At 42.6% G+C, this 12,035-nt stretch overlaps 1 protein-coding gene across 4 annotated transcripts in view; it reads right to left on the bottom strand.

Annotated features, from left to right (window-relative positions):
• The window catches only part of pkd1a (polycystic kidney disease 1a), a 45,465-nt gene extending 36,094 nt beyond the window's left edge, over positions 1 to 9,371 (bottom strand). For 2 of the 4 annotated variants that reach the window (XM_040185755.2, XM_078080290.1), the window contains exon 1: positions 8,784 to 9,371. In XM_040185755.2, coding sequence (XP_040041689.2) covers positions 8,784 to 9,061 — 278 coding nt within the window. In that variant the 5' untranslated portion in view covers positions 9,062 to 9,371. Of the gene's footprint in view, positions 1 to 8,744 lie in introns of all 4 variants that reach the window. The other 2 variants (XM_078080292.1, XM_078080291.1) reach the window with 2 other exon arrangements.
• Positions 9,372 to 12,035: the final 2,664 nt, after the last annotated feature.

The following is a 12,035-nucleotide window of genomic DNA, read 5'->3' as shown; positions in this document are numbered from 1 at the left end:
AAAAAAAAGTTTCCTGTTTGAAAAACAAATCCCAAGCTGAATATATCACTATGATATCATCACGGTCATCTTTTCAGAAAGAAAAAAAACTACTTCAAATAGACCAGGTTACTTGAGCAACCAAGAATCACAGCTTCACCCAAGAAAGGTAATGCCGCTCCGCTTAAAACCGCCAATAAGGATGAAGACTTTCCCTTCACAGCAAAGCAAAACAAAGGTGGAAAGAATAACACGTAGCCAAAGGTTGTGGGAGGACAAAACACCCTGTGTGTGTGTGTGTGTGTGTGCGTGTGTGTGCGTGCATGCGTGCGTGCGTGCGTGTCACAGACAGACAGGCAATATTCAGTGTGTTCATTTTACACTCAAAATTAAAAATCAAAGTCTAAGACGGGAAAATGTATGTTTAACTGAATGGGAATGTACACCTCTTTCTCTTTCTTTCTATGTGCATGTGTGTGCATGTGTGTTAACAGAGCAGGACGCCCATTCCCAAAAGGAAACATCTGTACATTCCAGACAAGCTGTGTAAGAAAGATGGAGACGGAGAGAGAGGGATCTCTGCTTTACCCATCAGCAGATGAAACCAGGCCACACCGAGGGGCTCATCTGAGAAAGCAGTCACACATCAGACTGATGTCTTATGTAATGATATCAAAGTCAGGTGTGCGTGCATGTCTGTGCGAGTAAAACACAACTGTATGCAGAAACGTTCTTTCTGACTTCATTGCGCACAGACAAGAGGGGATTAAGTGGAGAGAAAGTGTGCATGTGTGTTTAACGTGACCATACGATGTGACCTTCACCATGTCTATTAGCAACAGGCTCCCGTTCTCTCGGCTACCTCTGGACACACATGGTTTTAGTAATACGCGCATGCACACGTACACACACAGCAGACATATGGTTCTATTTTACTCACGGTGTGGCCCATGATCTAACCGGTCCTTATAAGGCCTGTCTGCTGCCACTTATTCTGAGCTGGAGGAGGAGAACACACACACACACACACACACAGTCCTCATTGACTACTCTGTGCTTGGGCAGAGGGCATGACTGAGGAGTGGGTCCGGCCTCTGGCAAAGGAAAAAATAAATGAGCCATGGAGGAAGTGAAAACGACAAAGAAAGCCACAAAATTAGATTTAGATCGCTTTCAACTTCTTCTGCGCGCTCAACAACAAGGAAGGAGGGGAAAGTTGTGATGAGAGCTGTGATGTAGGTCTGACCGTGGGACAGCTTCGGTATCGGCTGTTGCCTGGTGGCAAAGTGGGTCAAAGTCCCCGTAAGTGAAGGCCTGCACTCCACCAAGCCACTAAACACAGACTGCTGTGCGGTGGCTTTCATCCCCCTCAGCCCGCCTGCCCGATTCCTCCATCTCCCTCCCTCCCCCAGTCACTTATCCCAATTTATTTCCCTTTTTTTCCCCCTGCGCTGCTTTGTTTATGTTCCAAGGCAGGGCCGACCTATACGAGTCTGACGGGAGGGGCAGCAGGACCAAAAGCAAAGGATGATAGTTAGACGAGAATACGGTAGACGTGAAGGAAAGGCAGAGGATAAACTGTCTGTCGAGCCTAGCCTGTAAGTGTGTGTGTGTGTGTGGGGGAGGAGGGTGGGTTCTAGTGGGGTACTTTCCCCATTGAAGGAAGAGAGGAAGTGGGCATTAAATCAGAGGAACGGGGCGAGGAGATGGGGAGGCAGAGGTGTTGAGCGCAGAGGTTTAGGCCAAAAGGCCAAACGTTTTGCTTCCTGGTATGTCTGTCAGGGTCACAAGCCGTCTCCTCTCGCCTCCACTTTAGAACATTCTGTCCATGTTTCCAGATGCTGCTGGCTGGGTTGTCTGGTGTCCAGCTGGCAGGCGAGGGGCAGCTGTTTGCAGCGCTTCAACACATTCACTCAAAGACCAACTCACGGACATACACACAAAAACTCACTAACCCTTAGATCCTGTCAATGAATGCAAGGAAAACAAAACTCCCGTAAAACTTTCTTGCCCTCATCGCTGACTCTTTTTCTGATTAATGAAACTGTGAGTCAATTTGCTGAAGTCATAAACTGCGTGGCCTAAATCAAAAAAGGCTCTCAAGCTGTGAAAAAAATGTGGAAAACTACTTATTTCACTTTATTTACGACAGTGTAGACCCAAAGTATATAAATATAAATGCATCAATATCAAAACATCAGCCTAGATGATGAGACAGATGTCACTGTGAGCAAAAAAACTAATGAATATAGAACATAAACGTGAAAAAAATTGTGCCAAATGCAGAAAAAAACTAAAGAGGATCAAATAAAACCGAGCACACACTTACTACTGTACATGTGTCTTCATTGGCCTTTTGTAAAAAAGTTGTGTAGACTCGTGTAGTTCAATGAAGCCAACAACGTTAAAGCGCCATCAGGGCTATCGGCTTCTTTTCGTCATTGGCCACTAAACTCCAAATACTGGTCTGCAGGCGAGCTGCACTCACTCCCTCCCTACGTGCGGTTTCTATGAATAAGAGTTATGGAATATGCTTGTTTTTTGTGTATTCATACATCTCGTTCCTTCAACTTACATTGAACTTTGGACTGATTGAGGTTGAATTATCTTTTCTTCTATGTCTAAAAAGAGACAACATTAATAAACTGCTCACTACTGCATCAATAATCGCATCGCTTTGAGCCGCGTGCTAAAGTCAGCATGCTACGAGACTCCCCCATGCGAACACTCTGATGCCAAGCAGGCTGTGGGAACAGGGTGAGTACATGCAAAGAGCAGATTTACTGATGGAAATCAGGCTTTTGCACATGTTTTGAAATTTCCATCCAAGTACTGCTGTATAAATTGACAGAACGTGTACGTGCATTTTCAAAGCCTTGAATCTACTCAAGGTTTATTTTGCATTTGGCCCTGAGCAATCAGGCGGTGCATGCAGGACTGTAGTGCCATTAATTTCATGCAAAAGGGCAACGTTCCAAATACACTGATGGAACAAGTGCAACAGAAAGAGCAGAGAGCACAATAATGAAGTACGTCGGCAGTTAAGCCTCCGACGCCATCGAGACAAGCAACAGCAGTCGCTCCGACAGCACAAAGTTGGCTGAGAAAAGATCCGCAGGGAAATGAGTCATTTGGCTCGACCCTCTGCACCATAAGCTGACAGCCACTTCATATTTTGCTCCCTATATTACCTCTTCACTGTTGTCTCTGCTGCGACCCTCCGGGCCGCACGGCCATGACAACAGAGAGGGGGTTCCACGAGCCAGTAGTCAGAACAGAGTTTTATTTGACTCATAGCATACAGTGGCATGTGGAGTCAGTGGTGGAGGTGAGTGCATGAGTGTGTGTGTGTGTGTGTGTGTGTGTGTGTGTGTGTGTTTGAGTGTTCAGGCAGGGGAAGACCCAAATAGCAAACAGGGTGTCTCAAGGCGGACGGAGAGAGAGAGAGAGAGAGAGAGAGAGAGAGAGAGAGACACCACCTGAGGCCAGGGGGCCTTTTAACAGAGTGCACTGGCACACGAAGCCCATGTGTTGCCAGTGCTGCTGATTGTCTCGGGCGTTTCTCGCGCTGCCCTTTGTGCTGCTTCTCAATTTGCATCAGTTTCATGTTTACTGACATGAAAAAATTAATACGCAAATTACCACCCAAACAAACATCCATAAATTCTAATTTCCTAATTTTGTGATCATTTTTATTTTTTATTTTAACTGTGAAACATCAAAAGAAACAGTTTCACAGGTTCTTTTATTTATTTTATTTTTTTACGTGATAAAAACTTGAAAAGGCAAAATTAGCTTTTGGGTACATATTTGAATTACATGATAACATTAAATGCAAACAAACCAACTAGCATCTCATTGCAGCATCGTGTTCTGGAAGGGTTTTAATTCAAAATGTCGGAACAAACGCACACGCTTCCGTGCACACACAATGGCTGCTTATATCTAAATGGAAGGAATAACATCCAATCACCGGCCTTCACTTCTTCCGTGGGAAGTAACAACAGCTTTGTCAAGTTGCTTTGACAAGCGCCTGTGTTCAGCTTGAAATCGATCAGTTTTGAAGGGCTACTCCCAAAACATCCATAGAAACTTTTCAAACCACTCCTGTATCTTAAAACACTTTTCTACGGCACAGCAAAGTGTGGTTAAATCATCAAAGCCATGATGCTCTTCCTTATGTATTTAGCAATATACATATACATTGCGTCAATGTATGCCTGTTTGGAACATACAGAGCATTATGTTGGACCACAGAGCGGTAGATTATCACGCTAAAGTGAGTTTGATATTTTTACCGTCTGAATACACTGAATCAAGATGAATTCTGGTTGAAGGACACATCTGGCAATGCTTCGGCTATGTAAGTGTTGTCCACATGTGTCAGCGGCCAGTTGTGCTAGTGTGAGGGAGATGACAGAGGAGTTACAATGCTAAAAACCAACCAACAGTTTAAGAGACCATTAAAAGCAAAAGACCAACGCGCGCACACACACACACACACACACACACACACACACACACACACACACACCTGGCAAAAGTGAGTTCCTTCTTCAGTCTGCTGTGAAACCTCTTAAATGAGTTAATAATGAACTGAAGAGATTTCTGTTACCAGCAGTTAAAAATGACTAAGTGCATAGACACACACACACACACACACACACACAGGCTCTTGGAGGAGGAGAGCATGGGAGTTTGTCTTCTCCTCTCCCTGTTTCTTCCCCCTGGAATGTCTGTGCTTTTCAGGGTGATGTCATGAGTTACTATTACCATGGTAACACAACAAATTCTCCCTCGGATATGTCCGGTAGATTCAATCTTTCCTTTCCAATTGCATTGGTGTGTGTGTGTGTGTGTTGCTGCATGGATGATAATCACCTCTGGAAAAGGAGAGGAGCGGAGGTAGGAAAGGGCCGTGAAGCCTCAGCACCGAGCGCAAAGACAAATCTGCCCCCTGTTAAAAGACGCGTCTCATAAGAGCGTCGCCACGCATGCTCGGTGGGTCTGCGTGTCCCTGCCATTGTTACACCACACAGTTCTCCTGATACGATCACATGCGTATTTGCAGTTCAGGTAATAGGTGCAACATGAAAAAAAAAGTGTGGTTGCAAACTAAACAGTTGCTTTTGCTTTTTGCTTGCAGACTGAAGGTCAGGAGCCTGAGTCTGAGTCTGCCGATTCAGGTCTTACAGTACAGAGATCATCCTGACAAATGCAGCACACCTATTGTGTTTGCATGCTATTCAAAATAAATATTATTTTGAAAAATGTCCTTCAACTCTGACACTGTGTCTCTTTTCCATTTGACTCAACTGATCTCAATGCACACGGTACTTGTGTGTGAAGGCTTTCATAAATGTGTATTTTATTGCTTCTATAACCTGCGAAGATTTAAAGGGAAATCACAGCACTGTAAGTTGAGTTTCACATTAAATGTCCTTCCTTCTGTCCTAGGAAGGACACAGCCTCGCAATAGGTTGTGTTACAGGCGTCGGCACACTTAACGATGGTTGCAGAGGCTTAAAAAAAACAGTGCAATCCACAAGCATTTCCCAGAAGTAATTTCGGAATTGCATAAACTGTCCATATGAAGTGCTAAGAGATTTTTATGACGTGTGTGGGTTGGAACAGATGGCCTGGTGTGTAGTTGGAATGCTTTTCTCCAACTGCACTGTACTACGTTAACATACTTCACTTACACAGGAAGATTTCTCTTTTTTTCTTCAAATAAATGGTGTGTCTAAAACATTTAATGTGAAGCTGGGAAGGAGCGCAGAGGAGAGGAGGAGATGCGGCACTGCTCTCTCTTCATGTCAGGTCCCTTTTATGTAAATTGGATGAATTGTTCTGGATTCACTTATTTGTGTTACCGTCTAACCTTTACAAGCGTCATCAGATTCATTTCTGTTGCTTTTCACTGAAGGAAAAACGGTGTAACAAACAGTAGTGTGGTTTCCTACAACGGGTGACTTTAAACAGAATACAATACCAGACCACAGAGCAAAAAAATTCAAAATCAGAGTCATGCGGCTCAGATTGGAGTAGTAAGTAGTTTCTTATATTTGATAAAAGGAAGTACTTCTTGTAATCATGAACCATGGTTTTTCTTATAGGAAAAATACCTTCAGAGTGGCATTTAGCCTCTAATAATGTCATAAGATTACACAACGCTGTCTTTGAAATTTACAAGGACAACATAATATGATAATATAATACAACATTACTGCTGAGTAGAATGCAGTAAATCCATCAAGCCTCTCTGTCACCATCTCGCTGACACACAAGCACAACCATACGGGTGAAAAGTCACCGTCTTCATTTCACCAAAGAAAAAGCCTCTGATGAAATTACATGAACCTGCGACGCATTAAAATGTGATATTAACTATTAGATTTTTTTTGTAGATTAACGTAATGTTATTTGATTTTATTCACACATATTAGTAAAGTGCATTATTTTTTCGGTCTCAAATGCGTGTAGAGGGAATATTTTTGTCTATTGTGATCCTTAACAGATAGATGTTGCCTCTAGTTACAAGGGCAATTGTGTGGTGGCGTGTGGGTGACTTAGATTTCATAAATAGTTAATGAAAAACTAATGAACAGATTTATTAATGATGCGATATTAATAGTGTACAGTATTCACTTCATCTCCCACCCTCTCCACCCTCGTATGGTGGTCGGGTGTGCGGGACCCCTTTTCATTTTTTATCCAAACAAAACAAACAAAAATAATGCAATTAATTTCAAACTCCGACGTAGAACACACTGTATATCCGACCACATTTTCATCAACCGCACACCGTAACCCCCCCACCAAACATCTATATCACAAATAAATGTGTGGAAATTGTCCTGTGTACCTTCAGTCTCACAGGGCTACACCTGATGGAGGACGCCCTGATACAAATCAACGGACCCACAACCCCATTGGAACACCACACATGATGGTATCACGCAGCTGCTAGCATTGTGAACCCAAGCAGGAGTACCGGAGTCCGTGTGCGGTGAAAACGCACAGCATTCTCAACCACAAGACACTGAGTGAGTGAGTGAGTCAAATGTCAAACGTCGGGTCGTGACTTGCACCCCCATGTTGTGACATTGACACACACTATCTTCACAAGAACCCACACTCTCGGCCCCCCACTGACAGTATATTATTAATTAACAGCATCTTCCCCAGTTGATGTGGAAAGAACATTTGACAAACCAAGTGCAGATCCACAGTTTGTTTACTCCTCCGAGACCTGGAAAGAACTGTGCCAATAACCAACTGGACTGAAATCCAATTCTGTCACCAAATGTTCACATTTGTGTAAATGAAAGCTAAAGAATAGTGGCTTGAATTAGTGCTTCAAGTTCTAGGCCACATCTCTTTCCCGGTAGTGAGACCGATAACAGCTTGACACCATTTCCTTTCATGGTAGCCCTGATGAGGCGGGAAAGTTCACTCAGTAGAAGGTTATAAAGATATCTTTAAATTGGAATCTCTAACACGTTACACATTTCAGACAGAATCCCCCTCTGCCCTATTAATCCCTGGACGTCAACTTTATTAGTATTCTTTAAATAGCGAGTGGCGAGACGGGCCTGTGCATGCTGGGAGCAGACAAGAGGGCAGTAATGTTCACAGCGAGTCTACATATGGCTTCTGCTGGTACAGTTGGACCGGGGAGGTTGATCTGTACAATTATGGCTCCGATAGAGTCAGACGTGATTAGAGACAGAGCCTGCAGCAAAGTCTGCCTCTAATTAGCAGGGCACATAACAGAGCACTCTTCCTCTCTTGTGTAAATATGATGACTAAATGTCGAGTGCTATTAAGGAAGCTCGTTGAGATGCGGGGAAAAGGTTCAAATACAAACCAAATAATAACAAATATTCACACATGCTTTTAGATGTAAAGAGTTTCTGCTGAAACGCACTATTTTATCTGCTTTACACCCAATTAAATGAGGACATGTCCGATTAAGGGTAAATATTTAACTTAAATAAAAAAAGGTAGTGGAAGAGGAAATACTAAATATTTGATAACATATGTCTTCCGTTAGTGCAGAACAGAATGTCCTCGCTGCAGCAGCACCAGAGGCTGAAGACTGATCTGCACCACAAACGGCAGCTCCACTTCTCTGGTGACCAACTCAACAGAAACCAAACTAAAACACACACACACACACACACACACACACACACACACAGCGTCACACCAAGTCTGGCCTTCGACAGAATATAAATAATCTGTAAGAAGAATGTCCTACTCTTCCTTCATTATTATACCACGTTTGCATCCAAATATTGTGCACATTTTTAGAACTATTATTTATTTATTTGTCAGACTTTACTTTTTAACCTACATTAGTGCGCACGTCCTGTGCAGGTTTTTCAAGGCCATTTTAATTTGTTTTGTTAATTTGTTTGTTGTTTGTGAGGCTGAAGATGTTAATACCAGCAAAATGCTAATAATTGATAATAGATACTATAGCTATACTATAGTATCTATTATATTAAATAGCTACTTTATATAAAACAGCTTGTTTATTTTCTGTCAAACAACCAATGACCCAATTTGGGCTTCAGGCATGACAACAACATTTAGAGCACAAACAAAAATTTCAATAACTATTATTGTGGATGATGCAAACAACACGTCAATGAAGCCCAAAAAATATTAATTTGAAAAAAAAAAAAAACACAAAGCTACGGCAGTAAAAAAATTAATAAAATTAATTTTAACTTTAAATGTGTTCCAACGCTCCCCACCATGGCGTGTTGTTCACACGCAGTCACCACTGTACTCACAGCACGTTGGTGGCCTGCGGGACCTCCGCCGCCGCCGGGGCCCTCTCCAGCCCGACGTTGGAGCAATTGACGACGCAGGACGGCTGGGGCCCCACCGGCGCGCAGCTGCAGTTGACGGGACAGGGGTAGCAGCTCCTGGCGCCGTCCCCCTGCGGCCCGGAGCCCCACGCGCCCAGGCAGCAGAGCGCCGCCAGCAGGCTGCAGAAGAAGCCGGACGGTCCCGGGACGCAGACGCCATGTTTTCGCTTGGATAAAGTCTGTCCATTTCCACAAGGCATAGCTCACTCACATCTCATCGCCTCTGATGGTGTAAGTCCTCTCAGCCTGGGAAGGGGCGAACCACTCGGGGACAAAGGCCAAACACTCGTTGCTCTTGGCTTTCATGCGAGGGGGGACAAAGAGAGAAGAAGGGGACGAATAAGACGCCGTTATCGCCCCTGTGTTTTCCTCTCTTCCGCTGATCCGATCCTTTTCTTCCGAAAGTCTAACGAGACCTTCTCCAGAATCGTTTCGGGCAGAGAAAAAAAAAGAAGAAAAAAGTTAGTGAGAACTTCCTCTCTCCTCCTCTTTCCACTTGCTGCAGTTCTTGGAGACGCCGCTGCGCGCGCGTTCTCTTCCAGAAGTAAAAGCACGTTGTCTCCAACACAGCGGACACGTTCAATTCAATAATTAGACAAAGCATTTCAAACATGAAATTGGTGTTAATTATTAAACAAGTGCTACTTGATTATATACTATTATTTATGCTCGACACTCGTTTAACATAGTTCTTGGGTTAACAGGTTGGTGCTTCATATATTTTGTGAGGAATATGTAGCAATTTGATACAAGTCTGGTGGGACGTGCAAAAAAAACAACGGCCCTTTGACATTTCAACTGACATGAAACAGTAATGGCAACATGTCCTCTACACTCGTTTAACATAGTTCTTGGGTTAACAGGTTGGTGCTTCATATATTTTGTGAGGAATATGTAGCAATTTGATACAAGTCTGGTGGGACGTGCAAAAAAAACAACGGCCCTTTGACATTTCAACTGACATGAAACAGTAATGGCAACATGTCCTCTGCCAAATTAGCACTTAATTACAACTCAATGAAATTAGGAATTTCCTTAATAGGATTCAGGGAGGCTGAGGATCTGGGGCTACTTGGGTTGTTTTTCCCAGTTGATTATCCAGCCTTCCACACGGTGCAAAATTCGATTAATTAATTCAGTCAATCACTGGCAGTGCTCACAACCCACCCAGTGTTGACTTAAAAAACATGAGATAATAATGGGCCTGTTCAGCTCCAGGTTGGTGCAAACTGCAGAAAGTCCATAACATTAAAGATAGAGAAATGAAACATTTTAAGTCTTCCTGGACTTCAAATCGGAGGCTTTTCTTGGTTTCAAATGATAAACTAACAACTGAGGCTGTACATTGGCTGTACATTTTTGACGCGACTTCCCCATCATTTTATCACAATAACCAAATTGAATATGTTACAGTATTCACTATCCCATAGTTGCTGTCCCCAGAGGGGCTTTGGAGGAGGCGATGCAGGTTGTTCAGGCCTGCCGCTGGGTGTTTTGTGCTATAAAACTCACAATGGGGTTGAATCAAGCCAAGGTAGTAGCTCTCTAAACTCTATCAAATCAACTTATTTCACTTTAGTGTGAAAATACATTTAGAATTTTGTGACAACAGCGTGGGCTGATCAGTGCGTGTGCATGCGTGTCTGCGTTTCCTTATCTCTGCAGAAGAGGAGCTACATGTACAGGAAAGTTATTCTATTACCGCCTCCACTAGATAGATTCTGAAATGATATAAAAGAGAAAGAAACCTTCTCAGGAGTCAGAGATCACTATTCATTCCTTTTCTTCAGGCAGAGATAGATGATTGCTCTCCTTCACCCACAGAGACGGGACATTTTTCATCTGAGGTGTGAAAAATGAAACGGATCTTCTGGGATTTGATTTGTGAAATTTTGGTTGTAAAACTTCTTTAACATTTGAGCCTCTCCCAGCCTCCCTTCTCTCTGAAGCATTGCAGGGCACGTGTTGGAGGTGTTTCCCGTGTGTTTGGGTTGGCTCGGCCGCAGCCATCCTCGCAGCAGGCATCTGCTGCTCCGTGCAAAGAAAAGAAGAGTCCCGCAATAACTCTCGCCCTCCCTTATTCTTATTGGCAGCTTTTCATTTCAAGGTTCTTGCATACTTGAGAAGCAAAACATGTGAATGGAAGAGGATCAAGTTGTTCAGCCCAAATAACTCAAATTCTTCACTGAAATGATATGACACTGTAATGAATTTAGACTATTTTTATAACTTAAGATTGTAATGTTTTCTTTCTCCTTCAAGCTTGTTAAATACAGAAACAGAAAAGAGAATTGTAACCAGATATGTGAAAATGTAATGAATCAAGGGAAAAGATCCCGAACTCACACCAGTTCAACAATGACGTTTGAAATACTTTTTCGATTGGGTCCATAATTACCGTCTCAAAGGGCTTCACGAGACCGCATTTGATAAAGACACAAAATGATAATTATCACATGAGTGCTCCCTGAAGAGACACATTCAGTTTCTGCTCTGATTGGTTTGCTCTCGTAATATTTAATAAAATCATCTGTCTCCCAGAACATAATAAGATATCAATTCTGCTCCTGAAATGACGTTTAGCAGGTCGAAATATTAAGCAGGTACAAAGATTAAAGTTGATTAAAGAATTAAACGCGTACAGCTGATGCTCTGAAACACTTGATTTCACAGGTCTATGATTTCCCAATGATTTCAAATGAAAAGAAATGTGATTTGATACGAATCATGAGGATTCTTTTTTTTACAGTTGGATGTGTTGAGTTCAAAAGCTGTTATATATATATATATATATATATATATAATATTTTTCAATGAACAAGGATGATTCATACTCGAACATTTATGTATGTTTCAGAGGAACCTTTTAAAGACACATCATCCGATCTGCTTCGCACCGAGTCAAAGACTGTCAACAATTAATCGGAATCGCTTAGTTATTTCAATTTAGCAATTGAAAACGACCCCATTATCCTTGTTGCAAATGACATTGACCTTTCCAGAAAGTTTGGATTTACAGATAAATATCGATCAAATCTTTCAAAGACAATTGTATTAAAAAGTGTGTTGGTGGCACAGAATAGACAGGAACCCTCAAGCGCCTTTTTCAGACAGCAAGTTCCAGATCTTTAGTGTGACAAACAGGCAAAAGGTCAAAAGCAGGTGGGCTTGAGA

This window comes from Gasterosteus aculeatus, chromosome 9, assembly GCF_964276395.1.
Source record: "Gasterosteus aculeatus chromosome 9, fGasAcu3.hap1.1, whole genome shotgun sequence".
Taxonomy (NCBI): Eukaryota; Metazoa; Chordata; class Actinopteri; order Perciformes; family Gasterosteidae; genus Gasterosteus; species Gasterosteus aculeatus.
The sequence above is the reverse complement of the archived record's forward strand: the minus strand, read 5'-3'. Positions and strand labels throughout refer to the sequence as shown.